Source organism: Aquila chrysaetos, chromosome 17 (assembly GCF_900496995.4).
Source record: "Aquila chrysaetos chrysaetos chromosome 17, bAquChr1.4, whole genome shotgun sequence".
In the NCBI taxonomy this organism is placed as follows: Eukaryota; Metazoa; Chordata; class Aves; order Accipitriformes; family Accipitridae; genus Aquila; species Aquila chrysaetos.
This window is the reverse complement of record NC_044020.1, coordinates 7,716,371-7,737,548: the sequence shown is the minus strand read 5'-3', so window position 1 is coordinate 7,737,548 and position 21,178 is coordinate 7,716,371. Positions and strand designations below refer to the sequence as shown.

Below are 21,178 nucleotides of genomic sequence, written 5' to 3'. Positions count from 1 at the left end.
CACCCTTGCCAGCATGGTCCTCCGGCCTCCTGGCGGGAGCCACAGCGGGGTAAGCCAACCTCGTCCCTGCCTCGCAGGCTGTCTTAGCTGGTTTGTCGCTCTTTGGAACGATTTTGAGACCTGGCAAGCAGCCAGCGCACGTGAACAAAACCTTTGCTACGGGTAAGGCCTTCAGCAGCGTTAAATGTGCCATCGCTGCTGACCGCCAGCAAACCTGGGAATCACTGCCACGGCTGCCTCCTCATCAGCTCTCGGGTAGGTCCGTACCTCCCATGTCTTCAGACCAGAAACCAAGTCCCTCTTCTTTGCTCCACAGACCCTGCCGCAAAAGGGACAGCCTCTTCAGAGAGGCAGGGGCATCCTGCAGGTTTCTGCCCTGGAAGGAGCCTAACTGGCCAGCATCGTCTCCCACTCCTGCGGCAACCTTGCCACAGAGCCCGTCCCCCTTCACATGACAGGACATTTATCCACCAGATGACCCTACATGTAAGGTTCACGCCTGAAACATGACCCAGTGTGTGGGGTCTCATATGTTGGGCCAGAAGAAAGCTGAGAGGTCTGATCTGAGCAGCAGACCTACAAGTAAGAGGCTGCAAATATCATTACTGCTCTCCTGGTGTATCCAGTCTCTTCAGTGTTCCCCACTGACAGCGTGTAAATGACAAACATCCACGGATTCCTACCCCGTGGAGCATCCAGAATCCTCCTTATCTCCTCTGTGCCAAATGTAATTTAAAAGCACCCCCCCATCCCAGCCACATTTTGTGGTATTTAAAAAAAAAATGAATCCAAACTAAATTTACATGTTTCTGAAATGAAGGTATAGGCAGGGGAAGGCAAAATGCCCTTAGGATTGGAACCAAACGTATTTGTGCAAATGAGACCTAGGATTTAGTTACCTTCCAGCCTCCAGCATGTGTTACAGTCTTAGCTTTGGCTTAAAAACCATCTGTTTTCTTGTAAAGGTTGACAAACACCAGTGATCCTTTCTCCGGTGTACTGGCCAAAGTCCCACGGACCTGACTGGGGGAGGAAGGTGGGCAGGATGCCACAGGATGCTCCCAGGGACATCCGCAGACACGGGTCTGTATGGGCACACAGTTGCACGTGTGCTTCCCAGCAATACAGCAGGCATGATGCTGGGGGCCACCTTCAGAAGCTACCCGAACACAGATCTCCCCCTCGCCAAAATCCCTCTCCCGAGCCCGGATGCAGCATCGCACACTCTGTGGCTTTCCTAAAACTACAGCTGCGTTCTAAGCAGTGACGGGGCTCTGAAATGAATGAAAGCATCCAATGCTGAACTTACCCTAAGTGACAAATAAATAAACAAGGATCACAGTCGCAAAGAAAAAAGGAAGAAATGGTGAGCATCAGCCTGCCGTGACTACCTGTGTGCTGGGCAGCTCACCCACTCCAGCACTGCGGGGAGCCCGGCATCCCCCCAGGATGAAAAGGGTCCCTGTGCAGAGAGCAAGCGTGGGGAGGAGGGGATGCAGGCGTGAGAGGGAAGCGGGGGGCTCCCCCGACAGAAGCCCACCACAATGGCTATGTGGCCTTTAGGAGCCTGGCACAGGGGTGGTGTTATCTGCCACCAGCCGCAAGCTGAGCCTGCTGCCTGCGAAGGGAAGCAGTGACCAGGCTGGGGAGACGGAGAGCGGTTATCACGGGCAGAACTATAGGGATGAACATATGTAACCAGACGTATGGAGACCAGCTGGGCTGCAGGCAGAACGGGCCCATTACGGCAACAACTTCTTTGGGCATCCAATGAAAACCACAGAGGTCAGAACCGCCAGCCACAATTAATCACATTTACAGTTTAAAACCTGACCAAATCCAACGCTTCTGTTGGGACCCAGAAGTTCAGCCGGAGGTTCCCGGCCCTGCTGGGAAGGCAGAGGCTGTCCTGCCCCTCAGTTCCCCTCCTGGCAGACTATCACAGCTCAGGAAGGGTGAAGCTCAGCCGCGGCACTCGGTGAAGCCACACTTCAGCTCCCTTTAAGCCTTCAAATTAGGGCTTACACGGGGCTTAAGTGCAGCCCGCCCCAACACAGGGTTGGATTTCACAGCTCTCGTGTGTTGCTGGGTTGCTACCTCCAACCGAAAAGGGGACGAGCTCCCCGCAGGCTGGCTGGCAGGCAGCCCACCCGCCCGGACACCCCGAGCAGGGGATGGGGAGCACCTGCCCCCCGCAGCCCTCCCCACGTCCCCGGCAAGCAAGGCAGGAGGGCCGAGACCACCAGGAGAGGGTCCCGCTTCCCTTGCCTCCGTTAGCCAAGTAACTCCCAATATCTGCCTTTGCAGCAAGCGTTTCGTGGTAACCACAGAGTGTTTTACCTATCTGACCGTGCCTGCGCTCTTCCTCCCCCACCACCAGCCCCCCAAGGCTCACCCCGAGCCCCAGGGCGACCGCAGAGCCCCTGCGCTCACTGGCCCACGGGTCAGGACGTCTGACACGCGGCATTCAGCTCCCATGGGAAGTCAGCGTGTTCTCCATACGTGGCACGCTACATCCTCATCCACGAACACCTGAGGTGGGCTGGTCATCTTCAATCAAGCACGACCGAACGTGACAGGGTTGTGCTGGGGAGGGGGTGGCAGAGGGGAAGAGGCTGCTGGGGACAGGAGAAAGGACACAAAATACACAAGGAGAGTAAAAGCCCCATCCCCTTCACAAGCCCTGCAATAATAAGAGGGTGAGACCGACTGGAACACCAACCGCAATGAAACCCAAACGAAAAACTATGACCTGCAACTTGCTCCAGTGATGCCAAGTGACATAAGCACGTTTCCTAGCTCACCCCCAGTGCTGCCACAAGCATCTGTTTTATTGCGCCCGGTATCAAAAGCATCAGGCATCCCCACCTGAAATCCTGCCCTACCCTGCCATTCACTCACATCCTATCTTCTTCTTCCCTCGCACATTATTTTCTACAGGCAGCAGCTTTTTGGCAGGAGACTCGGTGTCTGTTTGTGACAGGGCATGGCAAGGGAAAGCAGACGTCTCCTTGTAAAGCATCGTCTTCCTGAAACCCCTTCAACCCTTCCTGGCTGAGAGGAAATGCAGGGACTGATAATGACTCAAGTGCTCCTCTGGGAAACAGCAATGATTTTGGAGGAACATGAAATAACTTTTAAGCCAAGCCCAGTCCTAAGGAGGGGAACTCCACAGTCTGTAGCTCGAGTTCGCAGCTGAGCAAGAACAAAACCAGGGCTCAGGTGTCTACCCGCAGGAATGCTGAAAAAGATACAGCTACTTTACTGAGGTGGTCTCACCTACATTAGGTATGTTGCGAGTGATACGGTAAACACATCTAAATGGATACAGATTCCTCAGGGGATATTGCATTTGCATACAGATATCAGCTACATCACAGGACCAGATCAAGACTGAAATAACTGAGGATACAGAAGGACAGACCTGAGACACATCAGCAGAGCTGCAGAGATACCCAAGAACAGGTCCAGTAGGGCCACCAAAACCTGGCACTGGGAGAGACGTGTAAAAGACACCAGCCATGCAGCTGTTCTGGGTCAGGATGGAGATGAGCTGGTGGATGTGGATTGGAGATCACTCCCAGTCAAAATGTCTTGGATGGTATTTTTCTCAAGCTTGGATTTCTAGTAACCCTTTTGTTCAGCCTGAAAAGTCACATTGCTTCAAAAAATCTTTCCCTGCCTTTTACAGGCAGAGTGGCAGTGTCCCCTCCTGAACACATTGTGATTTACAGCCTTCCACACTCACACCAGCAACACAACCCCTTACGCAGAGACTGCAGACAGCACTCCTGCCAACACATACGCTGTCACAGCATCGTTCCACATAAACACCCTGCATTCACCTTGTTTATATTTCCTCCTCTACAAGCTGCGACAGCTCACAAACACACAGAAAGCCTAATTTATATTTATAATAAATCTCCCTTCTTCATTCCCTGCAGTGGAAAAGAGCCCTGGTACAAATGCAATTTGCTGAGAGAATGGCGTAATAGCTCTAAGGAGAATCAGGCCCACGTTGCCTTCTGTAGACAAAGGGGATGAAGCCACACGGAAACACACGTGCACGCTCCTACACATGCCTGCAAACATGGAAAGAGTCCCACATATACATACATACACACATATACTCTTCCACCTGTATTCTCACACACAGCTTGGTAACAGCATCTACCATCCCTTCCGACTCGCGTGTGCTTTCAGGCAGCACAGGCATTTGGAAGGTGCACTTTTCATTATCCAGGTGCTCACAGCCTCAGATAAGCGATGAGAAAATGACACTGCAAGAGAAGTATTGTCACCATCAATGGGCTATGCTCGTGTCTGGGTTTCACGTGTCCTTGTCAGGTGGTGCAGCTATTTTAAAATGGGGTTTGCAATGTGTTTCTTATCCCCACTTGCTAAATACATACATATTCTGATGTTGAGAGAATGCAGAGGGGGAGTTTGGTGGGAAGGCAGGTTTCTGGTGGTGCCAGTGATAGCGCTAGAAGAGCTGAAGGAATTTATAATTGTACTCATGACTAAATGTGATCCCCACTTGCTTTGTAGGCACATGCCCCGAAGCAGTTATGAGGTCTTGGGTTTCTCCACGGTGTCCACAAAGTGGCTGTAGCCAAGAGTTGTCCTTTTGTTTTAATCTGCCTTCAGAAAAAAGGCTGTAATCTCTCTTCCCTCTGCAAAGGACTTCGTTCCAGCTTCCCCTGACCCCGTCACCCCGAGGCCTGACTGCAGAAGTGTGTTCCCCACAGGACAACGCCGTCAGCCTGCTCAGAAACTGGGGCTAGCGTGCTATGCTGGTGCTGTGCAGGGGAAGCACACCCAACCGGTCCTCTGTGGTCTCTACTGGCTCCCAATAACCTTCCGTGAAGGTGACCTAACTATTAATTCCTGTCAAGGTGTTCTGTGCTCACATATCTTCTGAGAAACTTTAACCCCCGACGGCATTGCAGAGTTTGAGCGACTTGTGCAATTCCTCCTACCTGCCAACTTCTCTCCATCCTGGTGGCACTAAGCTGGACCAAAAACTTCGCTCAACATGGGTACCGAGCCTGCCAGCAGCCCACCCAGATGCCTGAAAGCTCCTGTGCACTGACATATCGGGAGCTGGAGGCTGGGCATCACCTAATCCCAGCACTGCTCCGCTGCTGACCCAGGGCTCATCCTGCGGCACGTCACTGAATTCCCGTAATGGAAAGAGCCCCGTTACATACTCCCCTATGCTATTGCATCGCTAAAGCTAGCTGACGCGTTGTGGATTACTGCTCTGCTCAGATCCCTCCCCTGCACTCCTCCCTGGGGCACTAGAGTGCCTAAGTATGGGATCAAAACTGTTTGCCAATGTTACGGTGCTCATGAGCATCACCAGAGATCTGCCATGTTAGAGATGACCCTGCTCTGAGTATTTTAAAGACTAGCAATGGCCATTTAACTCCCCAGAAATTTTGACACAAGCGGAAGATTAAAGATTGCACAGGGACACAGAGTTATGAGGGTTTTCTTGGAATTTTTTCTCCAGCTCCTGAAGTCAATCATCTAAATAGGAAAGTAGCAATGATGGCCAGAAATTACCAGTATTTAGAGGCAAAACAGAGACCTGCTGAAAATCCTTGCCAAACTATTTGGAATTTGTCAACACTAAATGCTGCCTAGGAGAAAATAAAACCCCATACATTTTAGCTGGACATTCTTCACCTCCAGCCTCATGCTTTAAGCAGATAGCCTTCCTACCAATGTAAGCATGGAGCAACATGGATAGGACACTCGTCCTTCTGCAATACTGCTGCTCTCAGCTCCTGCTGGAGGGACAGCCTGAAGCCATGGAAGAACCACGCAGATGGTCGCAAACCAGGCTTCTGACCCACTACCGGCATAGCTCTTCCAGAAACACCACTGTGAAAAGCCAGCACTGGGGTGAGGCTCAGACCACATGTGCCACAACCACTCTCTGGGCAGGCTGGAGCATTGTCCAGAGATCGTATTTCTGCTGGTATCCTTCTTCTGGGTACTTCTCCCCCTTCTCCCCATGCCAGCTCTGGCTGATTTGAGCACCTGTCGCATCCTTTCTGAAATCCAGGTTGCAAGCTCTCTGGGGCAACGCCATGCCACGTTTGTCCATCTTTTGGAAAATCTGCAGCACAAAGATCCTTGACGTGAGATCCCAGCTGCTAGTACCTACGAATAATTTGTCATTAAAATAAAAGTGAAGCTGCACCAGGGGATTGCTGTGCCTCCAAGTTTTTTCCAGACTAGATTACTCTCAGGAGACACAGGAGAGCTACCACTGAGATAAAAAAATAAATCTCAGCCTACTAGGTTTACACAGAGACCATCAAAAATATGTGTCTGTATTGTTCTGACCTCCAGATCATTTTTTTTCCTTTGCTTTTTCCTAACCTTTAAAAGGCATGTAAGATAAACAGAGGAGAAACCAGGCAGACAACATCCTCGGAAGAGATGTAGGAATATAATCAAGCCCTCAGACACACACACACAAACACCATAATTTATCTCTTCCTCCTCCTGTTTGATATTATCCTCTGTTCTAGTATCATAATCTGTTGCTATGGAAACAGCTATGATGTCACTACGAGAGGTTTATGGATGCCTTGAACAGGAAGGAAAGGTACATGATGATGGGAGAGAAAAAAAAACCACCTACAAACAGCTGCTGAGCAGGAGACGTTCCAGGAACGGCAAGTGTTAACAGGGAAAAGATAAATACATTGACAGTGCTGGCGCTGCTGCAGACAAGAGCAGAATATAAACCGTGTTTTAAAAATAAAGAACGCTTACAAATTTTGTCTACAAGTAAAAATATTCTGGGAAAGCTAAAGGAGCTTCCTGAAAAAACAAACTTTCTCTGAAATGTTCTGCAAGTTTTCTGGGACTGGATATTTTCCGAGCCTTACTGCTAGAGTCCAAGTCTCCATCAACCCACTCTATCGTCTGCTGTAACATTCCCTCCAGAAGTGTTAGCGTAACACCCCACCAATGCAGCTAATAGTTAGGGAGCTTGCTGGCTACCCGCCATCCCGTGTGCCTTTACGATCTGTAACTAGAGAAAAAAAAGTCATGTCTTCAAGCAAAAATAAACAGAGACGCACTGAACCCCCTGGATCACATCCAGTAGCAAATAAACGCCCTGACCCCAAACTATAAGCAAAAAAAGAGCTTTTCTTGCTCTCTTCACCCAAGAGAAGAACCATAATCTTACAGACTTGCTGCCAAACACATTGACATACCTGACCTGCTACTAGAGAGAACAGTATGTTGAGCCTCATACGCTCGAAACGCGCCCAGCCTCCGGGCCACGCACATCCACGTGCGGCATGATGCACGTGTGGTTCTCACCCATGAGCTCAGTCGCTGATGACTCTGTCTCCGCACTCATACCCGTTTCAGTCACCCGGACCGATGATGAGAGTAGGGTAGACACGGGGACAGAGGGTGGGACAGTCACACGTGCCCTTAAACACATCGTGTACAGGCTGTGGGAGAATTCAGTGTGCGGGGCCTGCCGGGGAGGAGGGAGGAGGATGGCAGATCAAATTCATCCTGCATAGCTGCCTTCATTGTGGGAAGGGCAATGGCAGTGAGGGAGGAAACCACAAGGATCTCAGATCAATGAAAAGTGCTGGTGTTTCAGCTAATCTCTGCCCCATCAGAATTTCCTGAGCACAGAGAGTGGTATCAGAGGTCTTACGGGAATGCTATAGCATCAGTTTTGCTTCTGGTCTCAGCTCCAGCTGGGGAATCCCCAGGCAGACTCTCCATCCTGCCTATGAGCATTAGGACAGAGGTGGTATCTCCTGTCCTCGCCCGCCTTCCCTTCCAAAGATGTTAGAGACAACTGCAGGGAAAAAACTGGGAGAGACTGAAGTCAGTAAGGGCAGCTGCAAGAACAGTCCAAGCCGGGATCTTCAGCAATTCACCAACTTTCTGTTCCTGCCAGCCTTGGCTGTGACGGCCTCAGCCCCTGTACCTCCCAGGGATCACCTCCCTCTCTCCTGTTACAGACACCCGCCCTCATCTTTCTTCCCCACCTGTCCCTCTCATGCTCTTCTCTCTTGTTCCCGACCTATTGCCTTACTTCTTCCCAACCTTCAGCCCACCCTTCCCTTCCCCAAACGAACCCCTGTCACAGATGTTTAGGAAAACCCACACATTGTGATTTCCCCTGCCCAAGGAGCCCAGCCGGTTTGTATTATGCACCCTCCTGTGTCTTCATCTACATAAAATGCAAATGTTTTGGGGTGGGAACCTTCTACCCCTCCGTGGCAATGTCATGCCTAGTGCAGTGAGGTCCTGCTTTTCTTTGGCACTGGTGCTACTATAGCAAATACAACTGTTCTTAGGAATACTTCAAAAGCACCAAAGGAGAGTAAAAGAATAGGAGATGTGAAAACAATGCCAAGTGTTTTTTAGTTTTTTCTGTTTCTTTTCTATTTCGGGGGCAAGGTTTTGTTCCTTTTTTTTATGAAACAATTTCTTCTCTTCTGTGCTTTCTATTTGGGATTGCAGAGTGGAAAACAAAGCTGATCCTGGTGAAGAAAGAGAGATTGTGCTTTTTGTAAATCAGCAGGTGACACCAAGCAGGAAGGGACTGCAAAGTCAGGAGAAGTAGATTAGAATTCAAAACAATCCCGACAAATTGAAAGGTACAGGATGAAATTCAAACAGGACAAATATGAAAATCATACGTTTAGGTAGGAAAGGCTAGCTCCACACATAAAGGATAGAAGATGGCTCACGAGGCATCAGAGCTCTCGGACAGGATCTGGGAGCCACAGCACATCACAAGCTACACACAGATGAATGATGTCACGGTGCAAAAGTTAAACCAAACAGGAGCACTGCCTTTAAGAGACGTGAAGGAATACTTCTGCTCTACTCAGCCAGCGCAGGACCCCAGGTAAAGCGCTGTGCTCTAGCAGTGCCATTCAAGAGAGAGGTGGACCAGCTGAAGGGAACATAGAGAACTAGGAGGACAGTGAGAGCTGCAGAAAACAAGGCACAGGAGAAAGAGCTGAGGAATGTGTTTGAGAGAGGATTTAGCCTAAGGAACACAAAGCCAAGGAGAGACGTGACAAAGAGAAAGGAAGTTTTTCCACACCCACTGTCGATAGGACAAGGAATCACAGCAAGCAGAGCAGAGCGGAGTTAGAGAGGAGGTAAAATCTTTTCAATGACAAAGACAGCTAAAGGCAGCGATGACAGCCTGGGCAGGCTGTGGACCCTCCATACACGGGGAACACACTGGACAAGCGTGTTAGGGAACATGCTGGACAAGCACAACTTTGGCATAGCACATCCTACTTTGAAAAACTTTTTGAAGTCTTTCCTATGCCCACTTCCCATGATTTCAACGATTTTGGTGAGAGCTAAGTTTCTTCTGCATTTCAGCATAGCCCACAGACCAAAATAAACCTGTCAAGTGTTTAGAACCAGAGGAGACGTTAGCCTGCAGGGTACTGCTGTGTAACAGTGTTGTTCCAGGTCTTGCTAATGCCTTTAAGGATTAAAGGTTATAATGAACAGGGAAGACAGCTGCCCTTCTGAGTTTCCCAAGTATCCCTGGCAAATACCACTGCCTTGCGGGGTGACCTTTTCCGCTTTTCAGGGTAGGAGCTGTAAGCGATTGCTCGCACTTCATCCTTCCAGAGACAGATGTCAGCACAGGCACTGGAAGGTGAGCAGGACAGAGAACGAGGTGTGAATGAAGAGTGAGCTTCAGCTTCTCCAAGCAAATGTCCCATTCAGTGGGAAATGCTGAAGAAAACCAAGGGAGCGAACCACGCCATCCTTCACCCAGCATAAAACACCCTCTCCCTCCAGAACGTGACACAGACAGGCTAAGGCTCGCCGCACAGAGACGGCGCTTCCCCCCATGGAGCTGCCCGGGTTTCAGTGGTGCTGTTGCTGATCTCCACTATGATCCCGAAATCAGAATCGAGCCCAGGAGCAGCTCAAGGGGCTCACACCTCGAGGACGCTCGCCTCCCACTGGCTATTTTGCAGCCCCCCTGCGAATAAGAGAAAGACTGTTCTTCAGCATCATTCTGTCAGTGGCTTGATCAGACAGCCACTCTTTATACAGCACCTTGAACTTATACAGCACTGTATAAACACACACTATTACAGCTTGTTACTACTTCCATTAAATAAATAAATTCTAATGGTACAGCTTTTTAATTCTTTTAGCCCTGACTCCGGACTCTCTAAGGTATTTCCCGATATGGCGATGCCTTTGCCAGCCTATGGAGACGGGGGCTGCTCCTCCACTCACCTGCGTGGGGAAGTCTTAGAATAATGATTTCTACCATCAAAATTACCCAACTCAGAAGGCTACCTGAATTCAAGAGTGGTCCCAAAATACATGCACCTGTGCTTTCCAGAGGAATGACCTCAGTCGCTGATGTGGCCAAATGAAGGAGGATTCAGGTGCGCTCTCTGGGCTGTACATGGGTGGAAGCAGTAACATGCCTCTACTCTTCTGCCGTGACAAACAGACAAATTGCTAAATGCCCTATCTGCAGTGAAATGATCACCTGGGTTTATTTTCAAAACAAAAGCTGAACTTTGTACTGCTAGGAGGAATAGTTTCAAAAGAGAAGGCCTCCCGTTAAACACCCAGGTCCCCAGTAAGGTATGTAAATAGCTGAAGAAAATCTTTTCTCTAAATAGCATTCAATGGTCACTTCTTTTTATCCACCAGTTAACCTTCCAAAAGCAAGAAAAAGCCCTATAAATAATACCTCACATTCAGAGGGCAGAGATTTCCTAGTAAGGGTGTGGAAACAACCTCATTTTTATAAATGGACTGATTAAGCTATAGAGGCCATGAGTCAGAAAGGTACTTCAGCGTGTGGCCAGAGTTAAAGACAAACAATTCTAATGAAGTCAGCAGCACTGCCTGTCTTAAATTTAGGCAAGACCTTAAAATATCTTCTTAAATTGGGATCAGAGAGGAAACGGGTAGAACTTTTGAAAACACCCAGTCTCAGCCTACCTGTCCTCTACAGACACAGGGATGGGGACACCATAATAGCTGTCAGCCCACCACTGAATGCCTTTGCAAACTCCCCTTCTCGGGAGTCTTGCCCAAAGATATGTGCTCTCCCAGTTGCCTTAACACCTGCACCTAAGTGGTCTAATCTGCCTCATCCTGGTGTCTCCAAGCCCAGCCCGAGCAGAAGGTGGCTGAACTTGCCCTTGACCTTGCCATCTGGCAGGACTGGTCTAACACCATCACCTGGGACCCACTTGGTGAGGCCCACAGTCAGGACAGGGATTTAACTCCACGCCCAGGTCACCAATCCTTCCATGATTTGACCTCCCAGAACTTTCCTCCTGACCAAATATCCAGGGACTTTTACACACCATTGCTGCAATGTGGCCAAAACTGAGGCTTATTCATTTAGCCACCCAAGTACTTTATCTGCCTCCGAATAAATGGTCTAATTTCCAGGGGTTGACAGGAGCTCAAAACCCTCGCAGGCATCAGAGGGGTCTCTGGGCTGTCCCCCATCAGCAGAAGACCTACACCGATCAGGGTGCATAGCCAGCACTTACCCAGTCTGGATGAAACCACATTCAGTGGTTTCAAAGCACCACATGAAAGTGGACAGTAAATAGCAACCACTGGGTAAACAGGGAAACCGAGGCACTGGAAAATGAAAATTACTTCATTTTCCAGGCCAGCTGAGGTGTCCTGCCGAAGCCAAGAGGGCTTTCCCACCTGTTACATCCATGGAGAGGAACGCGCTGCACGGAGTCCAAGGGCCGACGATGTGGCAAGTAACTGTGCCTGCCTCTTTGTCCAAGCGCGTTGTTTGTCTACTCGCCCTGGTCCCTGGTCCCAGCAGCGCTCTTTCCGCTTCCAAAAATAAAACAGCATTTTTCACCCATTACACCTCAAACCCATTTAATCACTAGACGCAGCAGCATGATAAGAACAATAATTATAACTGGAGGGGGCTTCCTGTTATCCTGGCTATAGCCATATCCTGAGCTAATAAAAACTTATGCTTTTGGTCGCAGCATTGACTTAGCTTAAGTTCTGGTTATTAATTCATAAACAGGAAGCGCCTACGAGTTATCATCTCCCTGCACGAACTTTGGGGTAAAGACCTTTACTCTGCCTCACTGGTGCCGCCTCCCCGATGAGCAAGTTTTGTGCGCTTTAACGAGATTTGAGGATGCATTCAAAACCCAGCAGGGCCGGCCTGTTCCTGGCGTTAAACGGGATCTGATCCGCGACACGTCCGGGGTCGCAGCTTCAGGCTTCCCAGCCCCTCGTGTGACAAGGACAGCGTGCAGGCAGGTCCCTGCCTGCGCTGAGCTCCAGCAGCAGCACCGGTGGCGAGGTGCAATTTACAAATATTACCCAGATTAATTCCATAAGCCACCCACATAGAAAACTACCAACACGGCTGCTAAAAATACACCGCGAGTTGCAAGAAAGTTGTCAGGAATAAATAAGAAGCAAAGCAAAGAGGAACAAAACCAAAACAGAGGTAATTGCTGTTTAGAAAATAAAGGTTAAGGCATATAAACACCTTTTTTTACCCAATTCTGAAGGATGCCAGCTACAAGGTACCCAGGAAATCGCTGGAGACACCTGCCCAGGGCAGAAATCTACCCACAGCCCAGGCACTGGTGATGTCTAGCAGTAAGCCCTCTTAAAATGGGGTCCCTCCTGGTCCATAGAGCCTGGTGCTGTTCTCCGCACAGGAGGAAACGTCACACGACAGGCGCACCGATGATGATTTCGCACAGCAAGGGCAACATTGCCTAGAGGAGAGTCCAAAGAACCAGATTCTCGTCTGCCTCAAGCCGTTCGCCTCCTCTGAAGCCGATACAGCCGCCCCTGAGGAAGCCGCATCTCTGGTGCTCAGCAGGACCGCGGCCATTAGTTTGCCCCAGCTCTGGAGCAGAGGCCATACAGGATTACACCTGATGAGGCCCGCTTTGAAGCCCAACAGATTTCCCCGTACGGCTCAAAACCAAAACTAAAATCCAGGCCAAACACTGCATGGCAGTGTTACTTCTGTTTTATTTTACTTGGTAGTTTTTTATGTCCTTCATTTTACCGCTCAGTTCTGCAACACCCAGAAAAAAATGAATGAGAAAAACCCAGCAGAGGAGAAGACGACAGCAAAACCTCTGAATTCCTTAAAACGAATGGGAAAATTCTCCTTGCACAGGGTGTGTGGGGGAGGATTTCGCACCAGATATTCACTTATTTATCATGCCTCGCCTCTTAATATCAGGTGAGGCACCGTTCCGCTTCCCTGAACCAGTATTTAAGCCAGCTGCTCAGCACACGCACACACCGCCCTCACCTCCACGTCGAGAATCGCGGGTGAATTTATGCATGTGCTCTATGTTATCACTCACTTAAATTTCTACTGGAACCATTTCATAAGGCCTCCCAAGGTGTCACATTTCCTCCTGGGGCACCTTTTCTGTCAAAGAGCCTATGTTCTGAAACCCGTACGGTGGAGATACTGTTTCACCTACCCTCGCCTGCCTTGCTGTGGTGACGGTGGGCGTGCGTGTGTGCCACCCGAGACCGCTGGGTCAAGGGCAGGAGCAGAGAAGCGACTGCCTGGCCGCAGCGTCGCTCCAACCCCTCGGCTCCCGCGCTCTCCTCAGCAGCCTGACCGTACCTGATGCTCCAGAGGAGGGCTACAGACCAGACTGGTTATGCACATGACGTGAGGCTCGTAAGGGAGGATGGCGGTCCTTGCCTCCTTCCAAGGAGGAAATCGCATCCCCTGTGATAAGTAAGTTTTTATCTATGCACTGCGATATTGCAGGGAATTCTAAGGACCTCTTATGGCAACTAGGAGGCGAAAAACATTCATTAACCCCTCCTCCGCCTCCCTCGAAGCCATCCAGCAGCAATTTAACCCGCAAACGTACTGCAACACAAAACAGATAAAACAATCCCCGTCAGCCTTTACGCTATCTACTGGCTCCTGCCATTTGGGACATCCACCTACTTTAAGGCTGGAGGCGTGCTGCAGAGCCTGGCCGCGGACCCTTCCGTATCGGCTGCAGGGAACGTGTTTTTACGGGTTGCTTTTCAGGGCATTTTTTCCATCTGCTCTCTCTTTCCAGTCAGGCAGAAGCACGGGCGCCGCTGAAGTTAGGATGCTCTAAGGAACCGCTAAACTTCCACCGCACGCTTCGGTGCGGCACCGCCGCCTCCTCCCCGGGAGGAAGCCGGCGCCCTGCCCGCCCCGGCTGCGGCCGAGGCCTCCTCTCCTCTCCTCTCCTCTCCCTTCCCTTCCCTTCCCTTCCCCTCCCCTGCCCGGCCCGGCTCCGGGGAGGCGGCCGTGCCGGCGCTCGGCGGCCGCCCGCTGCGGCGCGCCGGGAAGGGGGGAGCGCGGCCGGGCTGACCGCAGGCCCCGCGCCTCACTCCACCCCCGGCCGCCGCCGCCCGCCGAAGGGCACCGCACCGCCCCGCACCGCCGCCCGCCCGGGGGATGCGGCCCGGCGAGGAGCGAACTTCAGAGCGATCGCCGCATTTACCCACCCTGCCAGCGGCGACCGCTCGGGAGGGGCTGGCCAGCCTCAACGGGCGGGCGGTGCGATGCCGGCCAGGCCTCACCGGACCGCCGGTGGCCCGGGGCCGCGCCGGGGGCGACGGGCCCGGCCCGGCGGGGGGGGGGGGGGCGGGCAGGTACGCGCCGGGGCTGCGAGCCCCCGCCGCGGCCGGGAACGGGGACGGGGGGGAGCGGCGGCCAGGCGGCGGCGGCGGCGGCCTCCCCCTGCCCGCCGCAGGCCCCCGCGGCCGCCCGCTGCCGGTGGAGGCGCCGGGGGCGGCCCGGGCGCCGGGCGGAGGGGGGGGTGTGTGTGGGTGGGGGGGTGTGTGTGTGTGTGTGTGTGTGGAGATGGGGAGGCGGGCGGGGTGGGGGGGGGCCTGCCCGGGCCCGGGGACCGAGGCCGCTCGGCGGCGCGGCGCGGCCGGCAGAGGGCGCAGCCGGCGGGCCGGCCGCGACCGGCACCCCGGGCCCGCCGCGGCCCCTCCGCCGGCACCGGCCCGCCGCCGCCGCCGCGCAGGGCCCCGCCGCGTCCCCTCCGCGCCCTCCCCCCCGGCGGCGCCGCCGCCGCCCCCGGGCTCCGGCAGCCGGGTGGCCGGCAGCGGCGAGGGCGGGGAGGGATGGCCGTCGTCCCTCCGCTGCCGAAAACGCTCCTCTTTGTCTGCCTGCCTGCCTGCCTGCCTCTCGCGGGGTCCGAACTCCGCACCGCCGGTGAGCCCGGGGCTGCCCAGAAATAACCCGGCGGGCCGGTAACTTTACACCGCCCGCCGAGCGCCCTCCTCTCGGGCGCTGCAGCCCGGGCTCGATTTTCTCCTCAGATAAGTTTTACCGGCCTCGCCATAGGGAGAAAAGTACCGTGTCCCCGCCTTCCCCCCCCCCCCCCCCCTCCCCACCGGGCGCCCGGGTCTCCGCCGCCACGGACCGACCGGTCCCCGGGCGGGATAAAGCGCCCGCCGCCGGGTGGATGTCCCTCCGGTTTATGTAACGCTCGCCGGTCAGCGCCGAGCCGGGAGGGGTGACGGGGGAGGATAAATGCATCGCGAGGGGATTTAAATTAACCCCGATACATTTAAATCTTTTTTTTGTTTGTTTAAACACCCACCCTGAAATACGCACCGATCTAACACCCCACTTCCCCCCCACACCTCCTTTATTTATTTATTTATTTATTTATTTTTTCAACCCGAAAAAACTAAGTTGGGGCACTTGGGCTTCTCGCCGCAGCCCGGGCTGGGCTGAAGGAGAAGCCGGAGGAGCTGACAAGCGGCTGCCGGCAGCCCCGTCCCCCTCCGCCGCTGCCCGCGGGGTCTCCGCGCCCCGGAGGAGATCCCCGGCTGGGGGGGGGGTGGGGGGGGGGAACTCTTGGGAAATGGGCGAAAGGAGCGGGGTGGCCGGTCCTGGAAATGAAAACTGCAGCGAGGGGCAGGCAGGCAGGCACACAGACGGAGGCGCAGGGCAAGCTCCGTCCACCTCATTGTTCTGCTCGGCACCGGCACCGACTTCACCCGCCGCCCCCCGCCGGGGCCCGAGCGCCCGGGACCGCGGGGCCGGGGAGGGCTGGGGGAGTCGGAGGACGCGGCGGGGTGGGGGGGGGGGCAGAGCCGGGGGTCGACCCACGCCTCGCCCCGCTCCGCTCCGCTCCGCTCCGCTCCCCGCCGGGCGCCGGGCAGGGCGGGGGTGCCCCGCCGCCAGCCTCCCCGCAACAACGCCGGGGGGACGGCGAACCGCGGGCGGGCGGGCGGCCGGGGACCCCCGGTTCCCCCCCCCCCCCTTCCCTCCTTGCCTCCCTCTCCCCCCCTCCCCGCTGCGAGGCGAGGGGTGCCGGCAGGGCGGGCCGGGCCGTGCCGGGCCGGGTCTTACCTTCGTACATGGGGGCCATCGGTGCAAGGACGCCTGTTATTCATGGCAACGCCGCCACGAACGACGCGAGATCGCAGCCCCCCAAACTCAACACACATCTGCCATCTTGAGCGGGTGTCTCTCGGCGGAGGCGAAGCTGCCGCCTGCCTTCTGCATCGCTGCCCGCCTCAGCGCGGGGGGAGCCGGGCACATCCAGCCCCGCTGCCGGCCCTCCGACGCGGCCGGGGCGGGCGGGCGGGCGAACGGGTGGGGGGGCGGCGGCGCCGGGCCGGGGCCGGGGCCGGGGCCGGGGCCGGGGCCGGGGCCGGGGCGAGGCGCGGGGCCGGGCAGGGGCGGCGGGCGGCGGGGCCCCCCCCGGCTCGGGACGGCGGCGCTGGGGAGGGAGGGAGGGAGGGAGGGAGGGAAGGAGAGAGGGAGGGAGGAAAGGAGGGAGGGAGGGAGGGAGGGAAGGAGGGGGGCTGGCGCGGTGCCCCCGCTCTCAGCGCGGCATGGCTGCGTGTGCCGGGGCGCCTGCAAAAGTTGCACTGGGGGTGAGAGAAAGGGAGAGAGAGACGGAGGGAGAGAGAGGGAGACGGAGACCGAGACGGAGAGGAGGGGAAAAAAAAAAAAAAAAAGGGGGGGGGGGGGGAAGAAGCGAAGGGAGTTTGCAAATAATCAAGCGCCGATGGCACTGATCGCGGCTTCCCAGAAGGAGAGGGAGCGAGCGAGAGAAACCCTCTGCTGAGATTATGTGGGATCTTGTTTAACAACACATTTCAATCAGGAGAAAAAAGGAACAGTCAACAGAAGTTGGTGAAACACTTCTGTCTTCCCCCCCCCCTCCTCGTTATAGAAAAGAGAGGAAGGGAAAAAAAAATAAAAAAGGCAGCTGATTGAAGCTTTGCAATTCACTGGCTGTGGGGATCATATAATTTGAGCTCATGTTTTACAATAGCATGGAAAATTCCTACCTCTCCCCCTCTCCCCAAATAAATCTTCTATTCCCTCAAGGCATTTCACAATCTGGTTCACTGACAAAAGTTCCAATTTATCCTTTTTTTTCATTTAGCTTGCTTGCAGTGTAAATATTTAGCGGATGCATTTAAAATAAACATACGTTGTTGCTTTTAGGATTCGGGTTGTGTTTTTGTTTTTAAAAAAAAAAGGAACCACATCAAAGAAGTGTTTACTTACTGAGATTGACAGCCACTACTTCCCCCCCCCCCCCCTTTATTTTAAAAGATCCAGCTCCTTGGATGAGCTCTTGCTGTAGGAACACCAACACGACCAGCATCATTTTTATCGGTGCATAGAGGAAAGCTGTAGGTGAAGCCACATTATCCGGAGCCCCCTTTGCCTGTCAGGGGCTTTACAAAGGAAGGTCGGTCACCAGGTACCCGTTACACAGGCAAGGAAGCTGAGACTCACGCAAAGCCTCTGGCAAAGGTGAAAACGAATCTCGGGCTGTGATCCTGCACTAACCCCCGTCTGGATCTGCCCGCCTGGAGCTCCTTACAGGCGAGCAGTCTGGGACCAGAGCGGTGAAGATGTACTTTCTTTGAGCCTGCTGTTACGGCTGCTCCCCAAAAACGCTGCCTCTTGCTGCTGCTGGTGCCAGCCCAGACCTCTCCCACCGCAGGATTCAATCGCAGCAGGGCTTGACTCCTGTTGATGTCTCGAGGAGGAGGCGAGAGGTAACTTTTATTTGGGGATTTCATTGAGAGCCAAGCGCTCCTGCCAGCCTGGCCCCTAGTCTCGGGGTGCTCAGAGGACACCTACGCTGGCAGATAAAAGCAGATCGGGGAGCAACCCGTGTTGACCAGCTGATGGAGCAGGATGGCCAGGTCCGCACTGCGGAGGACGCGATCCCCAGGCTCCTGTGGGCCCCCTTGGTCGCAAGGTATCTTCAGCGTTTTGCATGATTTTTTTCCCCACTGAAAAATGCTTGAAATAACAGGAGGGCTGCCTCATGGCCTATTAGCATTCTGTTTACAACAAGAAGCTGAGCATACGTGTTAAATGTGTCAGGGAGCGGCATGCAGGGCAGGTGGAGGTTGTTGAGGGTGCGAAGTCGGCCGGGACGGCACTGGAGGACTGTGTACAGCAGAGGGAGCAAAACCTGCTGCTGTCTCATCCCTGCTTCATTTTGAGAGTGATCCAAAGACCAAGCACCACCAAATCTTGGAAAGAAATGGAGCTGCCTCCAGCTGGACCACTGGGCAAGTCCAGCCCAGAGCTGGCGGGCAAGTATTTGAACTTGCTTCTCACCCCTCTTTAATTTAGCCACAGCGACCCTCAGGGTTTGGCTCTAGGCACCGTGTCGATAACCTCACATTTTCCCAAAACGCATTTCTGGTCATTGTAATTCCACGCTGCTCTCTTCTTTTATGATGGAGGACATTACCTGCTTTCCGAGGCTACTGATGCTTGCGATCCCAGCCTGCCTCCTTGCCCTTGATCAGAGCGGCAGCCATGGAGTCCCGTCTCAGAGCCACGGAGGAGAGGTGGAAAAGTGTCGGAGAAGAACACAGGACAAAACCAGAGGGGAGGAGCAGGCTGCTAAAGGAACCGGCTTCACTTCTTGTCATTGCATTTTGCTGCAGCGTGGCTCCAGGTTAGCCACATCATCTTTGCTCTCCTCTGCCGTGAAACGGGGACAGGGGTACCAGCCTCTGCTGCGTGGAGCTGCACCGACGGTTTCTTCTCCCTCTCTGTTTCTACCCTGAGCTATCCCATAGCCCCTGGGTCTGCTTTAACTCCACGTCCTTCAAAGCTAGCATGACACAGGAGCTTAAAAAGTAAACCAGACTCACTCCCCCACCAGAAGAAAAGAGGAAGGGGTTGGCGGAGGGGTCTGCAGGACTCACTGCCCGTGGCGTGGGCATGGCGATGGTGCCTCCTGGCCCTGTGGCTGGCGGGTGGAGCACAGAGGGGGACGCGGGAGCAGCCAAACCTGTGCGTGACATACCTAGGCAAATTGCTAAAGCTGCCTGGCTTCAAAGCACAGGTTATTCTGCCTCTTTTAGGGGCAAGGTGCTCAACTTGATGGACTACTTGGCTGGCCCAGGACGGCAATTCCTGATTGCCTTTCAGGTTCGGTAACACTAAGGACGTTACAGATTCTCATCTGCCGATAATGCGTCCAAAGATAGGAAAATTAATGGGGATATTTTCACCAGCTAGGACCATTCTGCTCTTACATATTTTTGAATATTCCTGCCAAATGAGGTCACAGCACATTTGGTAAACAAAAACCAGCCCCAGCAGGTCCTGACCTTGGCCAAGATCTGCTGCTAAAACCTGGTGCACGGGGGAAGCTCGTGGTGCGTGGGCACGCAGAGGGAGCAGGGGTCGGTCCTGCTGCACACAGCCTTCCTCCTCGGCTCACACAAGGGTCTCCGCGTCAGTGGGGACTTGGGGTGTGTGGCTTGGAGCTGGGGGGTACGACCCCTTGCTATGCTTTCCCACTGCTGTGCACAGACAGGGATACACTCAGGAGGTGGCCCAGCTCTCAGCCTACCACCTTCTTTTCATTCTCCCCAAAACTGAGCATCCATGCAAGGATTCTACATCCTTGGTCATCTAGGCCCCCCCATGGAGTGAACGTACCGGTCGGGAGCCCGGTGCTGGCAGCGAGGCCCCAGCAGCCCCGGGGCAAGCCCATCTCTCTGCAGGAGAGATCGTGGTCCGCCTCTGCGTGCCTGAGACTGCAGGACGTGTCACTCAAATTTTGAATCCAGAGAGACTTTCCAACCCCAACAGATTATTTGTTCCCTTTGGCCCCTTCACTTGGGAGACGATCACGAACCAGCACTGGAGCAGCACATTTTAATGTCTCATCTTATGATTTTTTCTTTCTCCGTTTGCATATTTGGGTCTACCGTAAACACACCAGTAGTCGGGGTGCAAGAAGACGGCACGCTCAGCCTTGTCAGGGAGCGTTGCGTACCACCGAGGCAGCAGCATCCTCAGCTACATCCACCGTCGCTCCTGGGCGATGGTGGCAGAGACTAAGCCGGGGAAAAGAGGGGCGGCCTTTTTACAGCGCTGGGCTGGCACTCAGGGGGCTCGTTTCCATTTCTGCCCCACATAGGCAAATCCTGATGGTCTTGGGCATGTCACTCGCTTATCCTGAAAGGCGCGCGGTGTTTGACTGGCGTGTCTCAGGGGACTGGTGGTAACGACCCGAGCCTATACTCAACTGCAGTGGAGTAGCAGGAATTACTGTTTCTTGCTGGAAACGATGAGAGTTTGGGGGTCTTCTTTTTTCTTTAAAAGTTAATACAGCGGTTGGAGGTCAAGGTGCAAGAAGGAAGACAGATGAGTTTTAAAACATAGTTGTTGGGCACCATTCCCATTTTAAGGGGATTGTGCGAACGGACATGAGGTGCTCTTTGGTCTCTCAGAGCCAGAAACGCTACAGTGGCATCACCTCCTCTTCTCTGCTGCCTCTGCTGGGCCAAGAGCACGCCAGGGGCAATGCCAGAGGTACCTGCTACTGAGGTGCACTTTCTTCCTCCTTCTCCCAAAGAAAGCTGAGGGGGTTTGTGGCTCCCAGCTTTCTTAGCTCATTGTCCATCCACTGCATTTTCTTCTTCAGAAACGTTGAGCCTAAAAACCGTGCTAATAAAAGACTACAAGGTACATTAAAAAAACAAACAACAACAAAAAAATAAAACCATAAAAGAAAGGCTGTAAGCACACAGGGTGAGCACGTCCCCTTCAGTGACAACCTTTAATACCTGTTTGCCTTCACGGAGGAGCTGGAAGGCAGCATGTTGTTAACAA

General features: G+C 53.7%; 1 protein-coding gene across 4 annotated transcripts in view; it reads right to left on the bottom strand.

Moving 5' to 3' along the window:
• Positions 1–16,664, bottom strand: part of HIPK2 (homeodomain interacting protein kinase 2) — a 143,557-nt gene extending 126,893 nt beyond the window's left edge. Inside the window, exon 1 of one of the 4 annotated variants that reach the window (XM_030040124.2) lies at positions 16,412–16,664. In XM_030040124.2, the coding sequence (XP_029895984.1) occupies positions 16,412–16,430 (19 nt within the window). In that variant the 5' untranslated portion in view covers positions 16,431–16,664. Of the gene's footprint in view, positions 1–214; positions 236–14,008; positions 14,145–16,411 lie in introns of those variants that run through there. The other 3 variants (XM_030040119.2, XM_030040120.2, XM_030040122.2) reach the window with 3 other exon arrangements.
• Between the last annotated feature and the right edge of the window lie 4,514 nt (positions 16,665–21,178).